Source organism: Oncorhynchus tshawytscha, linkage group LG09 (genome assembly GCF_018296145.1).
Source record: "Oncorhynchus tshawytscha isolate Ot180627B linkage group LG09, Otsh_v2.0, whole genome shotgun sequence".
Taxonomy (NCBI): domain Eukaryota; kingdom Metazoa; phylum Chordata; class Actinopteri; order Salmoniformes; family Salmonidae; genus Oncorhynchus; species Oncorhynchus tshawytscha.
Window position 1 is genome coordinate 60,820,268 of NC_056437.1, and position 26,708 is coordinate 60,846,975.

Genomic DNA, 26,708 nt, shown 5'->3' on the forward strand with positions numbered 1-26,708 from the left:
AAGGCACTGAACCCTGATTGGTCCCGTAAGGAGCTCTGGGTAGGAGCGCCTGCTAAATGACTCACATGTATGTGTAAATGGAGTGACAGGTGAAATGAGGAGAAGGAGAAAAGGGGGGTGGTAAGGAACAGGGCAGTGAAAGTGAGGAAGGTGTGTTGGAGGTGACTCAAGTAAAAATATCAGACCAAATCAACAGTAAAACTGAAGCACATTCCCTGAGACACGCGCGAGCGCACACACACATCATAGCACAAAAGAAAATCGAAAGAAAAAAAAATTAAAACAAGACTCCAGGAACATCATTAAAAAAAAGGGAACTTGGAAACACAACCCATCTCTCGTCCCCTCCTCCCCTCCTCCCCTCCTCCCTCCCTCTGTTTGCCTATTTTTAACCACATCTGGAGGAGCCACGTGAGGAGGGAAGGAGGGTGGGAGGGCGAGGAAGGAGGGAGGAAGGGGAGAGCCACTGAGAGAGCGCGGCAGAGAAAAACAACCCTGCAACAAAGAGGCAGAGCGCTTCAGAGAGAAACACCAGCCCCGTGATCTGTAGCACCACGCCAACTGGGGCAACATCAAACAGCAGCTACTGCTCGCTCACTTAAACGCACCGCTACAAAACATATCTGGGACTAGAAAGCCAACGGTAAGCCGCGGCAATTAACGCCAGCTGTGAACTAACTCTCTGCCTCTTCTTGCGTCGAGTGTCGAGCCGCCCCCCTGTGTGTGTTTCCCAGCCAACCGTTAGTCAACAACAGTGTGTGTGTGTGTGTGTGTCTCTCTGTGGGGGAGTGGGGGAGCGTTGGGGTACTCTTCTGCAGTGAAGTATCTATTTTTGTGGCTGGATTGTCTCTGAGCTCAGGACACATCAGAGCGTTGTAATGGTGCCGGATAAACGCGTATTACTGCCATTCTAATGAGACAGACAGGGACACAGAGAGAGGGAGAGGGAAAGAGATCAAGCAAAATAGTTGGAGAGAGAGAGCAGGAGAGTAGACGAGCAAAGTACGCTCAACTTCCTGTGAGAAGATGAGGAGGAGGAGAATTTCCTTCCTCTCCTCTTTCTCTCCTCTCAGACTCAAAGAGATGATTCGGTTTGGTGACTTAATCCATCTCTCCACTCAGCCCATCTACCCACCCATCTGCCTCTCCTAACTCCCTCTCAGAACTCCCTTAAAATGATTACTTTACCCTCTGAAGATCATGAGATCCACTCAATTAGACAGGATAGGGCCGTCTGGGAGCCCAGGGGACCCATGGGAAGCCAGGCTGAGTGGAGAGAGCGAGGGGCTTAGTGCCTAGTGCAGGATGGGCCAATTGACCAATGAGACGTGCGGATGGAGGGAGGCGGGAAGGAAATGTATATGATGTTAACGGAGCGTGCTGATTGGTGTGAGATATTCTACAGCAGTAGCACTGAGGGTGTGATTACGGCTTCTATAATAGATCATTTGTTGGAAGGGCTCCTCCGGGAGAGACGCTTGATGTGAGATGGGAACAGGAGATGTGGAATGGCTTGACGGAGTGGGAGAAACCTCCGTACAGACAGAGAGAGGTGGGTCTAATATACATAGTTACAGGGCTCTTGATGTAGGACCAGAGAAGTACAGAAACAGACAGACAGGCAGAACATTGGGCCCATTGCAGTGGATACATAGAGGCAAATACAAACAGGTAGATAGAGAAATGGTCCCTATTGCACTGTATTTTAGTCTTGGTGCAGGGCCAAGGTCAGAGAGACAACAGAGGACCAGACAGACTGACCAGAGAGAGGAACCAGACAGACAGACCAGAGAGAGGAACCAGACAGACAGACCAGAGAGAGGAACCAGACAGACTGACCAGAGAGAGGAAACCAGACAGACTGACCAGAGAGAGGAACCAGACAGACTGACCAGAGAGAACCAGACAACCCAGACAGACTGACCAGAGAGAGGAACCAGACAGACAGACCAGAGAGGGAACCAGACAGACTGACCAGAGAGAGGAACCAGACAGACTGACCAGAGAGAGGAACCAGACAGACTGACCAGAGAGAGAAACCAGACAGACAGACCAGAGAGAGAAACCAGACAGACAGACCAGAACCAGACAGACCAGAGAGAGGAACCAGACAGACTGACTGACCAGAGAGGAACCAGACAGACTGACCAGAGAGAGGAACCAGACAGACTGACCAGAGAGAGGAACCAGACAGACAGACCAGAGAGAGGAACCAGACGGACAGACCAGAGAGAGGAACCAGACAGACAGACCAGACAGAGAGGAAACCAGACAGACAGACCAGAGAGAGGAACCAGACAGACTGACCAGAGAGAGGAACCAGACAGACTGACCAGAGAAAGGAACCAGACAGACAGACGGACGGAGCAGAGAGAGGAACCAGACCGACAGACGGACCAGAGAGAGGGACCAGACAGACAGAAATACAGACCAGACAGAGGAACCAGACAGAGAGAGGAACCAGACAGACAGACAGACAGACAGACGGACCAGAGAGAGGGACCAGACAGACAGACGGACCAGAGAGAGGGACCAGACAGACAGACAGACCAGAGAGTGGAACCAGACAGACAGACGGACCAGAGAGAGGAACCAGACAAACAGACAAGACGGACCAGAGAGAGGAACCAGACAGACAGACAGACGGACCAGAGAGAGGGACCAGACAGACGGACTAGAGAGGGGGACCAGACAGACAGACGGACCAGAGAGAGGGACCAGACAGACAGACAGACGGACCAGAGAGAGGAACCAGACAAACAGACAGACGGACCAGAGAGAGGAACCAGACAGACAGACGGACCAGAGAGAGGGACCAGACAGACAGACGAACCAGAGAGGGAGACCAGACAGACAGACGGACCAGAGAGAGGGACCAGACAGACAGATGGACCAGAGAGAGGGACCAGAAAGACAGACGGACCAGAGAGAGAACCAGACAGACAGACGGACCAGAGAGAGGAACCAGACAGACAGACGGGCCAGAGAGAGGACCAGACAGACAGACGGACCAGATAGACAGACGGACCAGAGAGAGGGCGCAGACAGACAGACGGACCAGAGAGAGGGACCAGACGGACAGACGGACCAGAGGGAGGGACCAGACAGACAGACGGACCAGAGAGAGGGACCAGAAAGAGGGACCAGACAGACAGACGGACCAGAGGGAGGGACCAGACAGACAGACCAGAGGAGAGACCAGACAGAAAGACAGACCAGAGAGAGGGACCAGACAGACAGACGGACCAGATAGACAGACGGACCAGAGAGAGAGGCGCAGACAGACAGACGGACCAGAGAGAGGGATCAGACAGACAGACGGACCAGAGGGAGGAAACAGACAGACAGACGGACCAGAGAGAGGGACCAGACGGACATACGGACCAGAGGGAGGGACCAGACAGACGGACCAGAGAGAGGGACCAGAAAGAGGGACCAGACAGACAGACGGACCAGAGGGAGGGACCAGACAGACAGACCAGAGGGAGGGACCAGACAGAAAGACAGACCAGAGAGAGGGGCCAGACAGACAGACAGACCAGAGAGAGGGACCAGACAGACGGACGGACCAGAGAGAGGGACCAGACAGACAGACAGACAGACCAGAGAGAGGGACCAGACAGACGGACGGACCAGAGAGAGGGACCAGACAGACAGACGGACCAGATAGACAGACGGACCAGAGAGAGGGCGCAGACAGACAGACGGACCAGAGAGAGGGACCAGACAGACAGACAAGACGTACCCGGACCAGGTTGAACCCGGGCTCTCCCTTGCGGTGCATGGTCGTCAGGGTGCTCTGCAGGGTCCTCCAGGTGACTGTTTTGCCGCTGCCCGTCTTGCCCACGATCATGGTGGAGTGTCTGGAGTTCTTGGTCTCGTACAGCTGGATGACCTTGGTCAGGGTGAAGGGGGTCACCTGCAGACAGGCCTGCCGCAGCTCCGCCTCGATCGTCTCTCGCAGCTTCGGGGAGAGGAAGGGATGGATGGAGAGAGAAGCAGATACAGAGACAGCGGGACGGATAGACAGAGTTAGTGAAACAGTATTCAGGGTTACTAGCTGAGGTCTGCCCTGGGGCATCTGGTACAGAGCAGTCAGAGGGTCTGAATTATACATCTGAACAACGCTGACCAACACAAGCATTCAGTGTATTTACAACGCAACAATGTAAACACTTCAGAGTATTTATCTCTACCCCAACCTCCCAACCCCTCCCCATTCATGCACCTGTACCAGTGGGACTGGGAGAGACTGTTTATAAGCAGGCCAAATAAACAGCTAGATGAATAAACATCAGCCTCGCTCTCTCTCTCTCTCTCTCTCTCTCTCTCTCTCTCTCTCTCTCTCTCTCTCTCCTCACACACACACACACACACACAACATGCAGAGTGGAGCAGCTCAACACACTGAATTATTTATGGAGATGTGATGCGGCATTTGTCAACTTGGCTCACTCACGTCTCGGTAGTGTGAAAAGCAGATGGCACATTTTAGAGACGGCAGTCGCGTGTGGAGAGAGAGGAAGAGAGCGAGAGAGAGAGGGGGGGGGGTAGAGAGATGGAAGGATGGGTGGATGGAATGACAGCTCTCCAGAAGTGTTTCACTCCCCCGCTCCTCAGTCCCACCACGGGTTCACCAGACCGCTAACGTGTATGTGTCCCCCCCCACGTCATCAGACAAAAGCACAGTGAGTGTCCGTTACCTGAAGCAGAGAACTTGTAGTTCTCTGAGACTCGTTCATTAGTTAATGCATTACGTCCATCTGCTTTGACAGGCTCCAACGAAACTGGGAAGCCACTTTATTTTTCACTAACGGTGGGGATTTCCATGGCGGGGAGGTGTGTGTGTGTGTGCATAGGTACCTTTCCGTAGTCGATAGTAGGGGTCTCCACTGCGGGGAAAAGGTCCTGGATGATTCCGTTGAACAGCGGCAGGTCGACGGAGGCCAGCTTCGCGATGTTCATGTCTTTCATAGACATCAGCAGGATCTGATCAGGGGAAAGAGGTCAGGGGGTGACATCACATCCTGTTTGAGCCACAGCGAGGTCTAGTTTTCTGTCTTTAACATGAATTGACTTTAAATGCAACTGTACGTCGACTCAACTGTACACAAGGTTCTCGTTCAATCACCACCAAATTAACTTTTACAACATCAACAGAAACTTAACAAATGCGTCAAACTGTGAATTTATACAACAGTACAGAGGAACGACTGAAGCTTTGCTATCAGGTGAAAGATGAATCCTTTTCAAGTTTTTGTCCTCTTTGATACATCATCACCGTGTCAGGCACCCCTTCAGGTGTTAGGCACACTTTTATGGTGTCAAACTCTCATCTGCATCTCTCAAACACACACACACACACACACACACACACACAAACACACACACACACAGGTCAGATGGATTGAATTACAGGTCTATTTAGATTAACAGAAAAGTGCTGTTGGACAATTTATTCAAATGGAGATTTCTATCTTTCTTTTGCTCTCTGACGTCTGTCTGCCTGCCTGTCTGTCTGTCTGTCTGTCTGTCTGTCTGTCTGTCTGTCTGTCTGTCTGTCTGTCTGTCTGTCTGTCTGCCTGTCTGTCTGCCTGTCTGCCTGTCTGTCTGTCTGCCTGTCTGTCTGCCTGTCTGTCTGTCTGTCTGTCTCTGTCTGTCTGTCTGTCTGTCTGTCTGTCTGTCTGTCTGTCTGCCTGTCTGTCTGTCTGCCTGCCTGTCTGCCTGCCTGCCTGTCTGTCTGCCTGTCTGCCTGCCTGTCTGCCTGCCTGCCTGTCTGCCTGCCTGCCTGCCTGTCTGTCTGCCTGCCTACCTGTCTGTCTGTCTGCCTGCCTGTCTGCCTGCCTGTCTGTCTGTCTGTCTGTCTGTCTGTCTGTCCTACCAGACTCTGTCTCTTAAGACTTTTTATCTTTTATTTTTATGGACTCACAGGTCATCTAATTGAACCCAAGGCTGGAAGTTGAGCAGAAGTATAGCTGTGTAGTTCTCTGCAGTCAGTTGCACTGCTGTTACTGTATACCCTGGTCAGTTGAAGTGAGTCGTTTCACTGTACCTCCTCGTCGGCCACGTCGGGGCAGACACGTCTCTTCTTGCCAGCGTAGCGGAGCAGCGAGGTCAGGGCACGCAAGCCAAAGTCATAGTGGTCTTGTTTCGACAGCTGCTGCACTGCCAGAGAGTACAGGGTGAATACCTTCTTAGCCAGCAGCTGGAGAGAGAAGCAGGGGGGGGGGCATGAAAGATAGGATGGGAGCGAGAGAGGAAAAGGAAGAGGAGGAGAGGGGAAGATAGAGGGGGGCAGAAATAGAAGAAAGAGAAATGGAGTCAGTAACCACATCTACCCATCACTACTTAATGACCCTAGAGCATAGCGTGAAGGATAGGCCTCTCATATTTGAATTTAACCTTTATTTAACTAGGCAAGTCAGTTAAGAACAAACTCTTACTTACTATGACGGCCTACCCTGGCCAAACATAACAAAAATAAAACTGTAACAATTTACAAGTTTTCACTGAGTTAGAGTTCATATGAGGAGATCAGCCAATTGAAATAAATTCATTAGGCCCTAATCTATGGATTTCATATGACTGGGAATACAGATATGCATCTATTGGTCACAGAACCCTTAAAAAAAATGGCCTTACAATGGGCCTCAGGATTTTGACACAGCATTTTCGTGCATTCAAATTCCCCATCTATAAAATACAATTGTGTTTGTTGTCTGTAGCTTATGACTGCCAATACCATAACCCCACCACCACTATGGGGCACTCTGCTGATGTCAACATTGTGAACAAACCCTTCGCCCACACGACACAATACATGTGCTCTGCGGTTGTGAGGCCCGGTTGGACGCACTGCCAAATTCTCTAAAACGATTTTGGTAGAGAAATGAACACTCAATTATTTGGCAAAAGCTATGGTGGACATTCCTGCAGTAGGCATGCCAGTTGCATGCTCCCTCAAAACATCTGTGGCATTGTGTTGTGTGATAAAACTGCACATTTTAGAGTGGGCTTTTATTGTCCCCAGCACAAGGTGCACCTGTGTAATTATCATGCTGTTTAATCAGCTTCTTGATATGCCACACCTGTCTGGTGAATGGATTATCTTGGCAAAGGAGAAATGCTCACTAACAGGGATGTAAACAAATTTGTGGACAAAATTTGAGAGAAATAAGCTTTTTGTGTAAATGGAAAATATCTGGGATCCTTTATTTCAGCTCATGAAACATGGGACCAACACTTTACACGTTGCGTTTATATTTTTGTTCAGTGTATAAAGTCACCTAGCTAGTGGCGTTGTATCATCATATAACCTGGTCATGTGAAACGTGTCATATAGACATGCCTGTCTGTCTGTCTGTTAGCTGGCCTGCCAGCTAGAGAGAGACAGACAGACCAGAAAATACGCTATGAGGATGCCCTGCCCTACAGCAGACAGCTTGACAGACACTGGCTGTCATGATCCCCTCTTGGCAAGCAGGCTGTGTGTGTGTGTGTTGTGTGTGAGGAGCGTCCATCACATGGTCACCCCTTCGTCTCGCTCCTCCTGTCCTCCAGTCTTCTATCTCAGCAAGGGAAGCTGTGTGTGTGTGTGTGTGTCGTAGAGAGGTAATCTGAGTATGTATGAGAAAGATGTCAGTGGGTTTGTGTGTGCTTTTGAGTAAGCATATGAGGAAGATAGTGAGTGTACATTACTGTAATGTAGATAGAGTGTGAGTGTGTGTGAGAGTGCGTGTGTGTAAGAGAGTATGGAGGGCTCCTGGGTTACCATGTCAGCTTGTTTTCATCACTTCTCCCTTCATGCGATTCAGTGACACACAATCGTTCATGCACACAGTTACGCAAACACACACACAAACGCACATGCATACACACAGGCCTACACACACAGCGTTGTCATGCAAGGCAGAGCAGACGATGGGCTCACGGGAAGCAAATCCTCTTTCCTGTCTGTTCCAGCTCACAGAATACAGAATACGCTCCACACTCTCAAAACAGGCCAAAGCAGACCAAAATAGGCCAAACACCGAGGCCAAAAAGCCCCATGCCAGCAGATAGTGGTTATTTCTGCATGGCTCTGATGGTGATGGTGATGGTAGCACCCCATCAGGGACAGGGACAATATCTCTTTGACACACATGCAGTGAGAAGAGGTGTGTGTGTGTGTGTGTGTGTGTGTGTGTGTGTGTGTGTGTGGCAAGGGGACCTGAGATGTGTGTATGTTGGCCTGGGTTCAGCTGGCATTGGGCTTGGTTGGCATTGGGGTGTTAGTGGTTTAAAGCAGGCGTGAACAGCCTCTCCCTCTCTTCTTTCCTCTCTCCAGTCCCTGTCTCTCTCCGTCGGTCTGTATCTCCTCCCTCCATTTCTACATATTTCCTTATCCTCCACCTTCTCACCCTCCCTCCGTCTCTCTCCCTCCCTTGTTCCCTCCCTCTGTGCCAGGGCTGGAGTGGTTGTGTTGTGTTCTGGTCTCTCTCCCTCCATCTCTACCTCCCTCCCTTGTTCCCTCCCTCTGTGCCAGGGCTGGAGTGGATGTGTTGTGTTCTGGTCTCTCTCCCTCCATCTCTACCTCCCTCCCTTGTTCCCTCCCTCTGTGCCAGGGCTGGAGTGGTTGTGTTGTGTTCTGGTCTCTCTCCCTCTGTCTCTACCTCCCTCCCTTGTTCCCTCCCTCTGTGCCAGGGCTGGAGTGGTTGTGTTGTGTTCTGGTCTCTCTCCCTCTGTCTCTACCTCCCTCCCTTGTTCCCTCCCTCTGTGCCAGGGTTGGAGTGGTTGTGTTGTGTTCTGGTCTCTCTCCCTCTGTCTCTACCTCCCTCCCTTGTTCCCTCCCTCTGTGCCAGGGCTGGAGTGGATGTGTTGTGTTCTGGTCTCTCTCCCTCTGTCTCTACCTCCCTCCCTTGTTCCCTCCCTCTGTGCCAGGGCTGGAGTGGATGTGTTGTGTTCTGGTCTCTCTCCCTCTGTCTCTACCTCCCTCCCTTGTTCCCTCCCTCTGTGCCAGGGCTGGAGTGGATGTGTTGTGTTCTGGTCTCTCTCCCTCCGCCTCTACCTCCCTCCCTTGTTCCCTCCCTCTGTGCCAGGGCTGGAGTGGTTGTGTTGTGTTCTGGTCTCTCTCCCTCTGTCTCTACCTCCCTCCCTTGTTCCCTCCCTCTGTGCCAGGGCTGGAGTGGATGTGTTGTGTTCTGGTCTCTCTCCCTCTGTCTCTACCTCCCTCCCTTGTTCCCTCCCTCTGTGCCAGGGCTGGAGTGGATGTGTTGTGTTCTGGTCTCTCTCCCTCCGTCTCTACCTCCCTCCCTTGTTCCCTCCCTCTGTGCCAGGGCTGGAGTGGATGTGTTGTGTTCTGGTCTCTCTCCCTCCGCCTCTACCTCCCTCCCTTGTTCCCTCCCTCTGTGCCAGGGCTGGAGTGGATGTGTTGTGTTCTGGTCTCTCTCCCTCCGTCTCTACCTCCCTCCCTTGTTCCCTCCCTCTGTGCCAGGGTTGGAGTGGTTGTGTTGTGTTCTGGTCTCTCTCCCTCCGCCTCTACCTCCCTCCCTTGTTCCCTCCCTCTGTGCCAGGGTTGGAGTGGTTGTGTTGTGTTCTGGTCTCTCTCCCTCTGTCTCTACCTCCCTCCCTTGTTCCCTCCCTCTGTGCCAGGGCTGGAGTGGTTGTGTTGTGTTCTGGTCTCTCTCCCTCTGTCTCTACCTCCCTCCCTTGTTCCCTCCCTCTGTGCCAGGGCTGGAGTGGATGTGTTGAGTTCTGGTCTCTCTCCCTCCGCCTCTACCTCCCTCCCTTGTTCCCTCCCTCTGTGCCAGGGCTGGAATGGATGTGTTGTGTTCTGGTCTCTCTCCCTCTGTCTCTACCTCCCTCCCTTGTTCCCTCCCTCTGTGCCAGGGCTGGAGTGGATGTGTTGTGTTCTGGTCTCTCTCCCTCTGTCTCTACCTCCCTCCCTTGTTCCCTCCCTCTGTGCCAGGGCTGGAGTGGATGTGTTGTGTTCTGGTCTCTCTCCCTCTGTCTCTACCTCCCTCCCTTGTTCCCTCCCTCTGTGCCAGGGCTGGAGTGGATGTGTTGTGTTCTGGTCTCTCTCCCTCTGTCTCTACCTCCCTCCCTTGTTCCCTCCCTCTGTGCCAGGGCTGGAGTGGATGTGTTGTGTTCTGGTCTCTCTCCCTCCGCCTCTACCTCCCTCCCTTGTTCCCTCCCTCTGTGCCAGGGCTGGAGTGGTTGTGTTGAGTTCTGGTCTCTTTCCCACCTCTTGTTCATCTGCTGTTATTTGTGCTGTTCATTTAACACCCCCTATTCTTTCTCTGGCAGTTAATTACCGTTCCCAACAGGAGACCACATGCCACTGCTGTTTGGGGCGTGTGTGCCTGTGTGTGGATGGGGAGGGTGTTTGAGAAGTTTGATAAAGGTTAACCCATAACAGTCTAAGCCGGGGGGTCTACTAAACTATATGGCATTTCTTTAAGAAGGTCATACCAAGGATCATTTAGCTATTTTATTTTTTTATTTTTATAAATAAATATGAAAAAATATTTCATAAAACATGCTACAGACAGAAGTTGGCCGTAGCGACTTCAGACGAGTCCCAAGACGCTCGCGGGGGGGTGGGGGGAACACCATCGAGGGGTCACAATAGTTTCTAGGCCAAATCGTGGGGCGGCAGGGTAGCCTAGTGGTTAGAGAGTTGGACTAGTAACCGAAAGGTTGCAAGTTCAAAGCCCCGAGCTGACAAGGTACAAATCTGTCGTTCTGCCCCTGAACAGGCAGTTAACCCACTGTTCCTAGGCAGTCATTGAAAATAAGAATTTGTTCTTAACTGACTTGCCTAGTTAAATAAATAAAGTTTGGATGCTACACATGATTTGGGGAGAAGACTGATTTTCGGGAGGTCTCATGGTCTGACAAACACCACTCCAGCTCTGTCTCCTTCTACTGCAGATGTGGAAGCGCGATATCAGTGGTTTGAGACGCATCCAATGCATAAAAACCAAGATATCTCTATCTTAATTAAACTGGTGGATATTTATGGCTATTGTTTATTATTATGCTAATAAAGAATTTGCGGGAGGCGTGGACATCGACTCTAGGGGGTTAACAAAGGGTGTCATGGTGTAGTGAAAGTTTGGCGTGTGTGTTGGTGTTGAAGCCTCAGGGGTGTGTTATAGGTTGTTATTGAAGCGCGGGTGGGACTGGGAGGGTGCTCTGGTGCAGAAGTGAATTTGAATCTTGTTAAACACACGCTGCGGAAGCAAGCACACACACACACACACACAACCCCCCTGTGAGTCAGCATTAATCCTGCTCCGGCTCTGGTCCCAGTGATCTGTGTGTGTGTTTGTGTGTGTGTGCCATAATTCCATGCCTTCATCCGATTCAATAGGAGTCCCACTGTAGATAATCCCATAACATCCTGGCCGCGCTCCAAATCCCACTGACACTCATCTCAGAGCACGAGGCAGCGTGTGTTTGTGTGTGTGTGCACATTCCTTCCTGTATCTGTGTGTGTGTGTGTGTATATGTGTGTGTGTGTGTGTGTGTGTGTGTATATATATGTGTGTGTGTGTGTGTGTATATATGTGTGTGTGTGTGTGTGTGTGTGTGTATATATGTGTGTGTGTGTGTGTGTGTGTATATATGTGTGTGTATGTGTGTGTGTGTGTGTGTGTGTGTGTGTGTGTGTGTGTGTGTGTGTGTGTTCCAGGGTTTTTCTCTCTGCCCATGGCAAAATGTGTAGAATTGCAAGAAGTTGAACTGTTCTACGCCAGTAGTTGATACTTATTCAAAGGGTTGCTGGATCGAATCCCCGAGCTGACGAGGTAAAAAAAATCTGTCGTTCTGCCCCTGAACAAGGCAGTTAACCCACTGTTCCCTGGTAGGCCGTCATTGTAAGTAAGAATTTGTTCTTAACTGACTTGCCTAGTTAAATAAATGTATTAAATGTATTTATTTTATTTTATATTCAGTACCAGTGACTGGCACACTGTCTCTGCACCTCCGGGTCTCTCCAGTGTCTCAAGGCCACTGTCTTTCGCACGCAGAAATCTTTGGTCTCTGGCTGCCACAGTGGCACAAAGAGTGAGATGTCCTTTACAACGGTGTCGTACCCGGACAGAGGATCTATTTATCAAGGAAAGGCCAATGTGCATAACCAATTGAAAGTTTGTTTTGTAGAAATTAGGGCAGTCAAAAGTGAACATGTTAATTACAGTTACCGGTCAAAATTTGAAGCGCGGGCCTCCCGGGTGGCGCAGTGGTTAAGGGCCACCAGAGACTCTGGGTTCGCGCCCAGGCTCTGTCGCAACCGGCCGCGACCGGGAGGTCCGTGGGGCGACGTACCATTGGCCCAGCGTCGTCCGGGGTAAGGGAGGGCTTGGCCGGTAGGGATATCCTTGACTCATCGTGCACCAGCGACTCCTGTGGCGGGCCGGGTGCAGTGCGCGCTAACCAAGGTTGCCAGGTGCACGGTGTTTCCTCCGACACATTGGTGCGGCTGGCTTCCGGGTTGGATGCGCGCTGTGTTAAGAAGCAGTGCGGCTTGGTTGGGTTGTGTATCGGAGGACGCATGACTTTCAACTTTCGTCTCTCCCAAGCCCGTACGGGAGTTGTAACGATGAGACAAGATAGTAGCTACTAAACAATTGGATACCACAAAATTGGGGGATTTAAAAAAAAAAGTTTTATAAAATTGAAGCGCAACACCACAACACGCACCCCTTTCAAGCGCAACACTCAATGTGCGTGTGCGCTCTTAGTCTGTGCCGCTAGCAGCCGCTGTACAGCCGTCTGTCTCTCTTGTGGCGCTTGAACATCCACTACGTGCACAGCTTTGAGCAACCATTTTGAAGGAAAACTTACAGGAGGTTCAATCATAAACACATTCCCAGGTGTTCCTTTCGATAGCAAGATAACAGTGGCTAGCTAGTTATGCTAACATTAGCTAGCTAACCAAACAAAAATGTTTACAATGCCATGGCTGAATGCGTCTTGGTTCAAGTCTAATTTCCCACAATGATTTTATTCAGAACAGGACATCCATTCCATTTAGCTAAGATTTAAGCAAATGTGACCCTTTTCAGGAAGCTAGGCATTTGTCGCACATCACTACTTCACAGGAGAGGCATTTGAACATTATAAATGTTTTTAATGCGTTTTTTTGGGCAAAAATGCCTTCTGGAACATGTGAACTTTCATGTGCCTTAATAACAAGTGTGTATGCCATCGGTAAACACCAATACAATTGTTCAATTACGAGCCTAGTTGGTGTAGCCACGGAAAAACACAGGAACCTTCCTTCGCTAGCCATGATTGGCTGAGATAATGGATGGGCTGGACATGCCGAGAGATGAGTTTTGATTGGTCTGCCATGTAGCGTGCTTCTGTCTATAACATGGGCTGCTCAGTATGTGTAGATCATCCTTTCTACTGCAGCTTTTTTTTGAAAGGTATCACGAAGAACTTCAAAAGGTATTGCTACTGCTCTCAACATTGTTGCCCTGAATTTAACAGGCGCTATCGACACAGACCAGCGGGAAAACGCTGTGATGGACTACTTTCTGGAGGACGATCGTGGCATGCTGACTCGCTCGGACTCTGAAAATGAATCAGTCGATGAGGATATCCCTGATTTAGGTAGAAACATTTGAATTGAACCAGACATTGTAGAGTCTTCTGATGACAGTGATGGGGAAGAAACGGCGATCAACAGTGTTGTTGTCACAGAAGAAGTTGACAGAGTTTTAAAATCAGTGGAATGACTGGTGGAAGCAAAGAGATTATGCAAATGCTGAGGGGGGTCAAAAACAGAACATAGAAGGCTGTAGTATAAAACATCTTCAAACTAAGGGCAACCATGGCATCCATGACAGAGAGTTAGAATCATTTATCATGTCTACCAGTCTAGCTACACTTTCTTATGTTGTTAGAAAATCGTTTTCATTGCAAGTTAAAGCGTACTATTAGCTAGCTAGCTAATGTTAAGTGAATGATCTGTGTACTAATATTATTTGTATCCCAGAAAGTCATTTTAAATGCTAGTTATAGCCTAATGTTAGCTAGCTAGCTAACATTGAACCTATTTGGTTAGCTTTAGCTACCTGCAGTCGGTGGCTGTATTTAGTTTTCATGCTAGTGAGGGCTGAGAATCCACTCTCACATAGGTACGTGGTTGCAAAGGGCATCAGTGTCTTAACAGGTCGATTTGCCAAGGCAGGATACTCTGAGCGCAGCCTAATCCAGAAATCTGGCAATGGCTTCTGATTAAATAACATTTTCACAGAACCGCTTGTTGCAATTTCAATGAGGCTCTCTTGTTCAGATATCGGCAAGTGGACTGGAGGCAGGGCATGAAAGGGACAACGAATCCAGTTGTTTGTGTCATCCGTTTTGGGAAAGTACCTGCGTAATTGCGCACCCAACTCACTCAGGTGCTTTGCTATATCACATTTGACATTGTCCGTAAGCTTGAGTTCATTTGCACACAAATAATCATACAATGATGGAAGACCTGTGTGTTCTCCTTTTTAATGCAGACAGAGAAGAGCTCCAACTTCTTTATCATAGCCTCAATTTTGTCCTGCACATTGAATATAGTTGCGAAGATTCCCTGTAATACTAGATTCAGATCATTCAGGCGAGAAAAAACATCACCCAGATAGGCCAGTTGTGTGAGAAACTTGTCACCCAGTACTTTAAAAATATCCTCTCATGTTGGCCTGGTTTCCAGTGGTGTGCAGAAGAGGATGTCCTCCTTAATTGACCGCCCCGTAAACGTAACAGACATATACCAGGAGCTGTGCCAGGCCCGCCACGTCTGTTGACTCATCCAGCTGTAACGCATAGAATTCACTGGCTTGTATGCAAAGCATTAATTGTTTCAAAACATCTCCTGCCATGTCACTGATGTGTCGTGAAACAGCGTTGTTTGATGAAGGCATTATCTGTGTAGTTTTTTGGGACTTTTTCCCCCAGCATTGTCCCAGCCATATCCGTGGCAGCAGGAAGAATTAAGTCCTCCACAATAGTATGGGGCTTGCCTGTCTTAGCCACTCGGGAGCTCACCATATAAAACACTTCTTAACTCCTTCTTATTAATGGTATCTGTTGCTTTTATACATGTCTTACTACCCGAAAGTTGTCTTAATACCCATGGGGTGGCGCCAAATGGGCCCAGCGATGTCCGGGTTAGGGAGGGTTTGGCCGGCAGGGATGTCCTTGTGCCATCGCGAACTAGCAACTCCTGTGGCGGGCCGGGCACAGTGTACGCTGACACGGTCACCAGGTGTACGGTGTTTCCTCTGACACATTGGTGCAGCTGGCTTCCGGGTTAAGTGGGCATTGTGTCAAGAAGCAGTGTGGCTTGGTTGGGTTGTGTTTCGGAGGACGCACGGCTCTCGACCTTCGACTCTCCCGAGTCTGTAAGGGAGTTGCAGAGATGAGACATGACTGTAACTTCCAATTGGATATCACGAAATTGGGGAGAAAAAGGGGTTAAAAAATTTTTTTTTTAAAGAAACTAAATGTCTGCACAAGAGTGTCATTGAATTGTGAGATAGTACTTTTGCACATATAACACACTGTGGCTGAGGAAAGGCACTACTCCCAATATAAGTGCATCAGATTCACAACTGTCAGTGTCCATGCTAGCTGGTCTAACAACAAATGTAGAATGACTGATACTAGCATTGGATGTGCTCGTGGAAGCAGAACAACTTGTCATTGACAGGTGCAGGTGTAGTACTGCTGGTAGTAGCAGTACTACCAGTAGAGTTGGTATGTGTCTCTATGGATGTGGGCCTTACTTTTTTAACCATTTATCCATTTTCGAGCAAACAGAATGAGCAGAAGCTAACGGTTAATGTGATTGGATGTTCATTATTTGACTAGGCTACCTGTATTTGACATTGTGTTGTTATTTCCCTGAACACTAGATGTGTTGCGACTCTCGTGGGAATGAGACCAAGGTGCAGCGTGGTAGGCGTTCATGATTTTTAATAAACTGAACACCGCAACAAAGTAACAAAGTAGAAAAAACGAAAGCGCACAGTTCTGTCAGGAAACAAAACAGCTAAACAGAAAATAACTCCCCACAAAACCCAAATTGAAAATCACAACTTATATATGATCCCCAATCAGAGACAACGATGGACAGCTGCCTCTGATTGGGAAGCACACAAGGCAAAAACAACAAAGAAATAGAAAACATAGATACTCCCACCCGAGTCACAACCTGACCTAACCAAACATAGAGAATAGATAAGGATCTCTAAGGTCAGGGCGTGACAAGATGGTTCCAAAAGAATTTGGGCAGTGAAACGAGGCTACTCAGGCGATAAAAAAAAACTCAAATGTTACAAGAAAACTCACCCGTTGGAAAATATAAATAGACTGTTTAAAAATGTGAAGGAAAAAAAACACTTACCCCATTTTGGGAATACCTGGTCTAGAATGTCATTGTATGTTGTAGCGTTAAGATTTCCCTTCACTGGAACTAAGGGGCCTTGCCCGAACCAGTTGCAGTTGGCACTATGCATTGGGGCAGGTAGCGTTCTCCTGGTATCCACCAAACCAAGATTCGTCCATCGGACTTCCAGATAGTGAAGAGCGATTCATCACTCCACAGAATGCCTTTCCAATACTCCAGAGTCCAATAGCAGTGAGCTTTACACCACTCCAGCTGACATTTGGCATTGCGCATGGTGATCTTAGGCTTGTGTGCGGCTGCTCAGCCATGGAAACACATTTCATGAAGCTCCCGACGAACTGTTCTTGTGCTGACATTGCTTCCAGAGGCAGTTTGGAACTTGGTAGTGAGTGTTGCACCCGAGAACAGACCATTTTTACGCGCTACGTGCTTCAGTACTTGGCGGCCCCGTTCTGTGAGCTTGTGTGGCCTACCACTTCATGGCTAAGCCGTTGTTGCTCCTAGATGTTTCCATTTCACAATAACAGCACTTACATTTGTCCAGGGCAGCCCTAGCAGGGCAAAAATTTGACAAACTGACTGTTGGAAATGTGGCATCCTATGACGTTGCCACGTTGAACGTCACTGAGCTCTTCAGTAGGGCCACTCTACTGCTAATGTTTCTCTATGGAGATTGCATGGTGGTGTGCTCAATTTTATACACCTGTCAGCAACGGGTGTGGCTGAAATAGCCAAATCCACTCATTTGAAGGGGTGTCCACATACTTTTGTATATACTATATAGTGTACCATTTTCTAGCTCTGTCTCTACTTTTATCCAATGTAAAAAACACAATTTCAAAATGTGCTACATAGAACCCGAATCCAGGTGGTGGGTCTCGAATGATCCCAATTCTTCAAGTAGCAGCTTGTGACAATATTGATATATATATGAACAATTTTTTACCTTTATTTTACTAGGCAAGCCAGTTAAAAACAAATTCTTATTTACAATGACGGCCTACCCCGGCCAACACTGGGCCAAATGTGAGCCGCCCTATGACACTCCCAATCACGGCCTGATGTGATACAGCCTGGATGGCTACATTAGTTCATGTCGAAGAACATGGATCAGTAGCCTCGGCTAGATCTAATAGCTGTATGAACTCTGACATGGCTGATCTGTTGTTATTGTCTTAGAATACAGTTTATTTTCTGATTTCTTCCCGAAAATCAAAAGATGTTATACCTACAACATAGTGCGACGTTATTATTTGTATGTAAACATCTTTATTTAGGGAACAATTTCAAAAAATGGCATTCATCGAGTTAATCGCACAGAAAACCATGCAATTAACTCAATGAATTGTTGTAATCGTTTTGACAACCCTAGTAGGTGTTCAAAAAATATATTTTCCCGTGGCACAGCGCCACAGCTAAAAGAATGCAGCAGAAACACTGGTGCGCTCGTTCCTAATTCATATCTGTGTGTCATCGTCACGTAAAGTAAAATCCATATCCTGTAACATCAGATTTGTGAGACGCAGCGTAGCGGAGACAGTAAATGCAATATCCACCAGATTGATTTGATGATATGCATCTATATCTATCCTTCAGTGCCATGGGAACTCAATCTCATCTGATGATTGCTTCTCTCTCAACATAAAAGAAACGTCTATATTTCATTAACGCGCCAGTGATAATTCTACAACATATTCTTTAGAAGCCACCACGCATTGCGAGCGAACAGTGTTGAATATATACCTACCACCAGTGCAATTCATTAAACTGACAAACTTATATGGAATATGAATATCTTGTTCATTTAGTTAACAGACACAGTGGGCAAGTAGGTTTTTCAGACACAGTGAAATAGTAGGTATTACAGTACTATCTTGTAGTATCATAGTTAGGGCCAGGAGTTTTTCCAGGGCTTCCTGTGAGCTAAGCAGGACAAACTCTAGGCCCTATGGTCAGGAAATACTCTTCAGGCATTAAGAAGCAACACTAAGGTCTAGAATTTTTTGTTCAAGAAAAAATCCTGTCCCTTGTCATTTACGTAGTGTTATTACCTTGAACATAAAGGTCTCTGTCCCTCCCTCCCTCCCTCCACTCATCCTTCCATTCCTCCCTCCCTCTTTTCCTCCCTCCCTCCCTCCCCCATTCTTCCATTCCTCCCTCCCTCCATTCCTCCCTCCATCCCCCCTCCATTCCTCCCTCCCTCCATCCCCCTCCACTCCTCCCACCCTCCCTCCATTCCTCCCTCCATTCTTTCCTCCCTCCCTCCATTCCTCCCTCCCTCCATTCCTCCCTCCCTCCAATCCTCCCTCCATTCCTCCCTCCCTCCCTCCATTCCTCCCTCCCTCCATTCCTCCATTCCTCCCTCCATCCCCCTCCATTCCTCCCTCCCCCTCCACTCCTCCCACCCTCCCTCCATTCCTCCCTCCCTCCACTCCTCCCTCCTTTCCTCTCTCCCTCCCTCCCTCCATTCCTCCCCCTCCCTCCCTCCATTCCTCCCTCCATTCCTCCCGTCCTCCATTCCTCCCTCCCTCCATTCCTCCCTCCCTCCATTCCCCCTTCTCTCCATCCCTCCCTCCCTCCCTCCCTCCATTCCTCCCTCCATTTCTCCCTCCCTCCTTTCCTCCCTCCCTCCCTCCATTCCTCCCTCCCTCCATTCCTCCCTCCATTCCTCCCACTCTCCCTCCATTCCTCCCTCCCTCCATTCATTCCTCCCTCCCTCCCTCCTTTCCTCCCTCCCTCCCTCCCTCCCTCCAATCCTCCCTCCTTCCCTCCTTTCCTCATTCCCTCCATTCCTCGCTCCCTCCATTCCTCCCTCCCTCCATTCCTCCTTCCCTCTATTCCTCCCTCCCTCCCTCCATTCCTCCTTCCCTCCATTCCTCCCTCCATCCATTCCTCCCTCCCTCCATTCCTCCTTCCCTCCATTCCTCCTTCCCTCCATTCCTCCCTCCCTCCATTCCTCCTTCCCTCCATTCCTCCCTCCATCCTTTCCTCCCTCCTTTCCTCCCTCCATCCATTCCTCCTTCCCTCCATTCCTCCCTCCCTCCATTCCTCCCTCCATTCCTCCCTCCATCCATTCCTCCCTCCATCCATTCCTCCCTCCCTCCATTCCTCCTTCGCTCCATTCGTCCCTCCCTCCATTCCTCCTTCCCTCTATTCCTCCCTCCCTCCATTTCTCCCTCCATTCCTCCTTCCCTCCATTCCTCCCTCCCTCCATTCCTCCTTCCCTCCATTCCTCCCTCCCTCCATTCCCTCCCTCCATTCCTCCCTCCCTCCATTCCTCCCTCCCTCCATCCCTCCCTCCATTCCTCCCTCCATTCCTCCTTCCCTCCATTCCTCCCTCCCTCCCTCCATTCCTCCTTCCCTCCATTCCTCCCTCCCTCCATTCCTCCCTCCATTCCTCCCTCCCTCCATTCCTCCCTCCCTCCATTCCTCCCTCCCTCCATTCCTCCTTCCCTCCATTCCTCCCTCCCTCCCTCCCTCCATTCCTCCCTCCCTCCATTCCTCCCTCCATTCCTCCCTCCCTCCATTCCTCCCTCCCTCCATTCCTCCCTCCCTCCATTCCTCCTTCCCTCCATTCCTCCCTCCCTCCATTCCTCCCTCCCTCCATTCCTCCCTCCCTCCATTCCTCCCTCCATTCCTCCCTACCTCCATTCCTCCCTCCCTCCATTCCTCCCTCCATTCCTCCCTCCCTCCATTCCTCCCTCCCTCCATTCCTCCCTCCCTCCATTCCTCCTTCCCTCCATTCCTCCTTCCCTCCATTCCTCCCTCCATTCCTCCCTCCCTCCATTCCTCCCTCCCTCCATTCCTCCCTCCATTCCTCCCTCCCTCCATTCCTCCCTCCCTCCATTCCTCCCTCTGTACTTGTATTACCTTGCAGTTGTTGAATCCCTCTCCGAACAGGGTGATCTCAGCGATGAGGGTGGAGTCTGGTACCACCATGGAGATAGGCCTGAACATGGACTTCAAGTTGTCAGGCAGCTCTGTACGACCGGCATAGCCTGGAGATGGAGAGAACTCTTATTAACACATGATCTCTCTCTCGCTCTATCCGCCCTCTCTCTGTCTCCCCTTTCACTCTTTCTTCCCCTCTCTTTCCCCTTCTCTCGAACACACACTAAATCCGTTTTAGAAATGTGACAGTGATTCTAACTTGAAGTAAGCTAGGCTTTAGTGAACTAACACTCACACTTGACTCTTTCCCCCTTACTAGTTCTGATAGCTACTTTATTGAGGAAAAAATGTACTTACTATGACTGAGAAATGTGGTTGTCCCATCTAGCTATTTTAATATGAATGCACTAACTGTAAGTCCCTCTGGATAAGAGCATCTTCTAGATGACTCAAATGTAAATCCTCATTCCTGAATGGATATCAATGAGACATTTCTCAATACTATAGTTTCATGTATGCACAGATATGTGAAATGACTGTACCAGGGTTCATGGTGATGAAGATGCCACAGGACCAGACCAGGCGGATCTCTCGTCCTTCGAAGATGAAGCTGGTGACTCCAGCAGACAGAGCAGACAGAATGGACAGGATCTGCTGAGCCACCACTGACAACACCTCAATGTTGATACGGTTAAACTCATCAAAACAGCCCCACGCACCTGTCTAGAGACACACACAAATGATTTTAGCCGGGCGTTATTTTCAACAGTGCTATGTATAACTTTTGTGTTACCTGAAAGATAATTGTGTTGCCTGTACAACACTGACTTAAGTGCATGACCCATTCAAGACTTTCAATGGATATGCAAAACCTAAGATGAAGTACGCTGGCTGTTTTTCAGACACAGATTAAGCCTAGTTCTTCACTCAGAAGCACCTAAGACGGACAGGATTCTTAGTCTAGTCTTAGTCTCAGGACTAGGCTCTGGGAAACAATCCTAATAACATAAGGGTGCATCTGTTTCTTCACGGTCCATTACCTGAGCCAGTCCAGAGTACATACGTCCCATGGACTTGAAGTCCATTCCATCGGAGCAGTTGACCACGATGACGTACATGCCCATAGCCTTGCCCAGGTCCTTGACCGTCTCAGTCTTCCCTGTCCCTGCTGGGCCTTTAGGAGAGCCCCCCCGGTGGAGGTGGAGGGCTGTGGTCAGGGTCATATAACACCTGGAAGATGAGAGAGGGAGCGAGATAGGGGGGGGGGGAGAAAAGCGCTGTGCATTGCAGCTTCTTCAAGGTGCTGGAATTTGGCAGAGACAACTGAAATATAGTGCACTTAAGCAATAAGGCCAGAGGAGGTGTGGTATATGGCCAATATACCACGGCTAAGGCCTGTTCTTATGCACGACGCAACGCACAAACCCCCGAGGTGACTTGTTGCGATTATGAACCGGTTACCAATGTAACTGGAGCAGTAAAAATACATGTTTGTCATACCCATGGTATACGGTCTGGTATACCACAGCTGTCAGTCAATCAGCATTAAGCACACAAACCACACAGTTTATAATATAATATAAACCCCAGCCGTTTCATATATTTGCTCTCTTCCAGAGCTAGCACACCTGATTCAACTTGTCAACTAATCATCCAGGCCTTAATTATTACATTCTTATATACTTTTTTCGCAAATATTGTCTTACTTACTTTAATGAAAAACTCTGCACTGTTGGTTAAGGGCTTGTCGGTAAGCATTTCACAGTGAGGTCTACACCTGCTGTATTCAGCAGATGTGACAAATCAAATTTGATTTAATTAGGGGAAATCAGGGGAGATAGTTCAAGGCTGCAGCAGAATTGTGAATCGTCCCCGAGGAGAGGATGAAAACCACTGACACAGGGAATAGCTAGTGTGAACTCCGAGATGTGGCCACATCTGTCCTGGGTTGATGCTAGTGTTTACCTGTCAGTGAGTGGGGTGATGACCAGTCGTCCAGAGTTACCCAGGTACTCATAGCTGTACTGGAAGTGTGTGTTGGTCTGCCTGATGATACAGTCATCCACTTCCTATGAACAGAGAGAAACATTTTTTTTAGAATGAAATGTGATCTACCTCTTCACTTCCATCCCTCTTCCTGCTTTGTGTTCTACCTCCTCTCACCCCTCTACCGTCCCCCAGTAGAGGAGCTGGCAGAGACAGTCGAAGGCCCCTTACTCCTCTCCTCCCCCTATCCTAACCTCCTCCTTACATCTCCTCACCTCTTCCTGACCTCCCCCTTCTCCTCACCTCTTCCTTTCCTCCCCCTCTCCTCACCTCTTCCTGACCTCCCCCTCTCCTCACCTCTTCCTGACCTCCCCCTCTCCTCACCTCCTCCTTTCCTCCCCCTCTTCCTGACCTCCCACTCTCCTCACCTCCTCCTTTCCTCCCCCTCTCCTCACCTCTTCCTTTCCTCCCCCTCTCCTCACCTCCTCCTTTCCTCCCCCTCTCCTCACCTCCTCCTTTCCTCCCCCTCTCCTCACCCCTTCCTTTCCTCCCCCTCTCCTCACCTCCTCCTTTCCTCCCCCTCTTCCTGACCTCCCACTCTCCTCCCCTCCCCTCTCCTCACCTCTTCCTGACATCCCCCTCTCACCTCCTCCTTTCCTCCCCATCTTCCAGACCTCCCACTCTCCTCACCTCCTCCCCCTCTCCTCACCTCTTACTGACCTCCCCCTCTTCTCACCACTTCCTGACCTCCCACTCTCCTCATCTCCTCCTTTCCTCACCTCTTCCTGACATCCCCCTCTCACCTCCTCCTTTCCTCCTCTTCCTGACCTCACACTCTCCTCACCTCCTCCTTTCCTCCCCCTCTCCCCACCTCTTCCTGACCTCCCCCTCTCTTCACCTCCTCCTTTCCTCCCCCTCTCCTCACCTCTTCCTTCCCTCCCCCTCTCCTCACCTCCTCCTTCCCTCCCCTCTCCTCACCTCTTCCTTTCCTCACCCTCTCATCACCCCCTCCTTTCCTCCCCGTCTCCTCACCTCTTCATTCCCTCCCCCTCTCCTCACCTCTTCCTGACCTCACACTCTCCTCACCTCCTCCTTTTCTCCCCCTCTCCTCACCGCTTCCTGACCTCCCACTCTCCTCATCTCTTCCTGATCTCCCCCTCTCCTCACCTCTTCCTGACCTCCCCCTCTCCTCACCTCCTCCTTTCCTCCCCCTCTCCCCACCTCCTCCTTTCCTCCCCCTCTTCCTGACCTCCCCTTCTCCTCACCTCTTCCTGACCTCCCCTCTCCTCACCCCTTCCTTTCCCCCCCTCTCCTCACCTGCTCCTTTCCTCCCCTTCTCCTCACCTCCCCCCCTCTCCTCACCTCCTCCTTTCCTCCCCCTCTCCTCACCTCTTCCTTTCCTCCCCCTCTTCCTGACCTCCCCTCTCCTCACCTCCTCCCCCTCTCCTCACCTCCCCCTCTCCTCACCTCTTCCTGACCTCCCCCTCTCCTCACCTCCTCCTTTCCTCCTTTCTCCTCACCTCTTCCTGACCTCCCCCTCTCCCCACCTCTTCCTTTCCTCCCCCTCTCCTCACCTCCTCCTTCCCTCCCTCTCTCCTCACCTCCTCCTTTCCTCCCCCTCTCCTCACTGCTTCCTGACCTCCCCCTCTCCTCACCTCTTCCTGACCTCCACCTCTCCTCACCTCCTCCGTTCCTCCCCCTCTCCCCACCTCTTCCTTTCCTCCCTCTCTCCTCACCTCCTCCTTTCCTCCCCCTCTCCTCACCGCTTCCTGACCTCCCCCTCTCCTCACCTCTTCCTGACCTCCCCCTCTCCTCACCTCCTCCGTTCCTCCCCCTCTCCCCACCTCTTCCTTTCCTCCCCCTCTCCTCACCTCTTCCTTTCCTCCCCCTCTCCTCACCTCTTCCTGACCTCCCCTCTCCTCACCTCTTCGTTTCCTCCCCCTCTCCTCTCCTCTTCTTTTCCTCCCCCTCTCTCCTCACCTCCTCCTTTCCTTCCCCTCTTCCTGACCTCCCTCTCTCCTCACCTCCTCCTTTCCTCCCCCTCTCCTCACCCCTTCCTTTCCTCCCCCCTCTCCTCACCTCTTCCTGATCTCCCCCTCTCCTCACCTCTTCCTGATCTCCCCCTCTCCTCACCTCCTTTCCTCCCCCTCTCCTCACCTCTTCCTTTCCTGACCCTCTCCTCACCTCCTCATTTCCTCCCCCTCTCCTCACCCCTCCTTTCCTCCCCCTCCCCTCACCTCCTCCTTTCCTCCCCCTCTCCTCACCTCTTCCTGACCTCCCCTCTCCTCACCTCCTCCTGACCTCCCCCTCTCATCACCTCTTAATTTCCTCCCCCTCTCCCCACCTCTTCCTTTCCTCCCCCTCTCCTCACCTCTTCCTTTCCTCCCCCTCTCCTCACCTCTTCCTGACCTCCCCCTCTCCTCACCTCTTCGTTTCCTCCCCCTCTCCTCACCTCTTCTTTTCCTCCCCCTCTCCTCACCTCCTCCTTTCCTTCCCCTCTTCCTGACCTCCCTCTCCTCACCTCCTCCTTTCCTCCCCCTCTCCTCACCTCCTCCTTTCCTCCCTCTCTTCCTGACCTCCCCTCTCCTCACCTTCTCCTTTCTCCCCCTCTCCCCACCTGTTCCTGACCTCCCCCTCTCTTCACCTCCTCCTTTCCTCCCCCTCTCCTCACCCCTTCCTTTCCTCCCCCTCTCCTCACCTCTTCCTGATCTCCCCCTCTCCTCACCTCCTTTCCTCCCCCTCTCCTCACCTCTTCTTTTCCTGATCCTCTCCTCACCTCCTCATTTCCTCACCCCCTCCTTTCCTCCCCTCTCCTCACCCCCTCCCCTCACCTCCTCCTTTCCTCCCCCTCTCCTCACCTCTTCCTGACCTCCCCCTCTCCTCACCTCCTCCTGACCTCCCCTCTCATCACCTCTTCATTTCCTCCCCCTCTCCTCCTCTTCCTTTCCTCCCCCTCTCCTCACCTCCTCCTTTCCTCCCCCTCTTCCTGACCTCCCCTCTCCTCACCTCCTCCTGACCTCCCCCTCTCATCACCTCTTCATTTCCTCCCCTCTCCTCACCTCTTCCTTTCCTGACCCTCTCCTCACCTCTTCCTTTCCTCCCCTTCTCCTCCCCCCTCCTTACCTCCCCCTCTCCTCACCCCCCTCTCCTCCTCCTTTCCTCCCCCTCACCTCACCTCTTCCTTTCCTCCCCTCTTCCTGACCTCCCCACTCCCTCACCTCTTCCTGACCTCCTCCTTTCCTCCCCTTCTCCTCACCTCTACCTGACCTCCCCCTCTCCCCACCTCCTTCCTGACCTCCCCCTCTCCTCACCTCTTCATTTCCTCCCCCTCTCCTCACCTCCTCCTTTCCTCCCCCTCTCCTCACCTCTTCCCGACCTCCCTCTCCTCACCTCCTCCTTTCCTCTCCCTCTTCCTGACCTCCCCTCTCCTCACCTCCTCCTTTCCTCCCCCTCTCCTCACCTCTTCCTTTCCTCCCCCTCTCCTCCACCTCCCCCCTCTCCTCTCCTCACCCCTTCCTTTCCTCCCCCTCTCCTCACCTCCTCCTTTCCCCCCCTCTCCTCACCCCCTCCTTTCCTCCCCTCTCCTCACCTCCTCCCCCTCTCCTCACCTCTTCCTTTCCTCCCCTCTTCCCTGACCTCCCTCTCTCCTCACCTCCCCCTCTCCTCACCTCTTCCTGACATCCCCCTCTCACCTCCTCCCACTCTCCTCACCTCCTCAACCTCTCCTCCACCTCCTCCTTTCCTCCCCCTCTCCTCACCCCCTCCTTTCCTCCCCTCTCCTCACCTCCTCCCCCTCTCCTCACCTCTTCCTTTCCTCCCCCTCTTCCTGACCTCCACTCTCCTCCACCTCCCCCTCTCTCCTCACCTCTTCCTGACATCCCCCTCTCACCTCCTCCCTCTCCTCACCTCCTCAACCTCTCCTCACCTCTTCCTGACCTCCCCCTCTCCTCACCTCCTCCTTTCCTCCCCCTCTCCCAACCTCCTCCTTTCCTCCCCCTCTTCCTGACCTCCCCTTCTCCTCACCTCTTCCTTTCCTCCCCCTCTCCTCACCTCTTCCTGACCTCCCCCTCTCCTCACCCCTTCCTTTCCTCCCCCTCTCCTCACCTCCTCCTTTCCTCCCCCTCTCCTCACCTCCCCCTCTCCTCACCTCCCCCTCTCCTCACCTCTTCCTTTCCTCCCCCTCTTCCTGACCTCCCTCCTCTCCACCTCCTCACCTCTTCCTGACCTCACCCCTCTCCTCACCTCTTCCTGACCTCCCCTCTCCTCACCTCCTCCTTTCCTCCCCCTCTCCCCACCTCCTCCTTTCCTCCCCCTCTTCCTGACCTCCCCTTCTCCTCACCTCTTCCTTTCCTCCCCCTCTCCTCACCTCTTCCTGACCTCCCCCTCTTCTCACCTCTTCCTGACCTCCCCCTCTTCTCACCTCTTCCTGACCACCCCG

General features: G+C 51.1%; 1 protein-coding gene across 1 annotated transcript in view; it reads right to left on the reverse strand.

Moving 5' to 3' along the window:
* Positions 1-26,708, reverse strand: part of dnah2 (dynein, axonemal, heavy chain 2) — a 252,152-nt gene that overhangs the window by 85,286 nt on the left and 140,158 nt on the right. The window contains exons 36-42 of the mRNA XM_042327174.1: positions 22,250-22,353; positions 21,325-21,514; positions 20,827-21,007; positions 20,264-20,391; positions 6,053-6,205; positions 4,864-4,989; positions 3,746-3,964 (exon numbers count right to left, since the gene is read on the reverse strand). Of these exons, the coding sequence (XP_042183108.1) occupies positions 3,746-3,964; positions 4,864-4,989; positions 6,053-6,205; positions 20,264-20,391; positions 20,827-21,007; positions 21,325-21,514; positions 22,250-22,353 (1,101 nt within the window). The remainder of the gene's footprint in view (positions 1-3,745; positions 3,965-4,863; positions 4,990-6,052; positions 6,206-20,263; positions 20,392-20,826; positions 21,008-21,324; positions 21,515-22,249; positions 22,354-26,708) is intronic.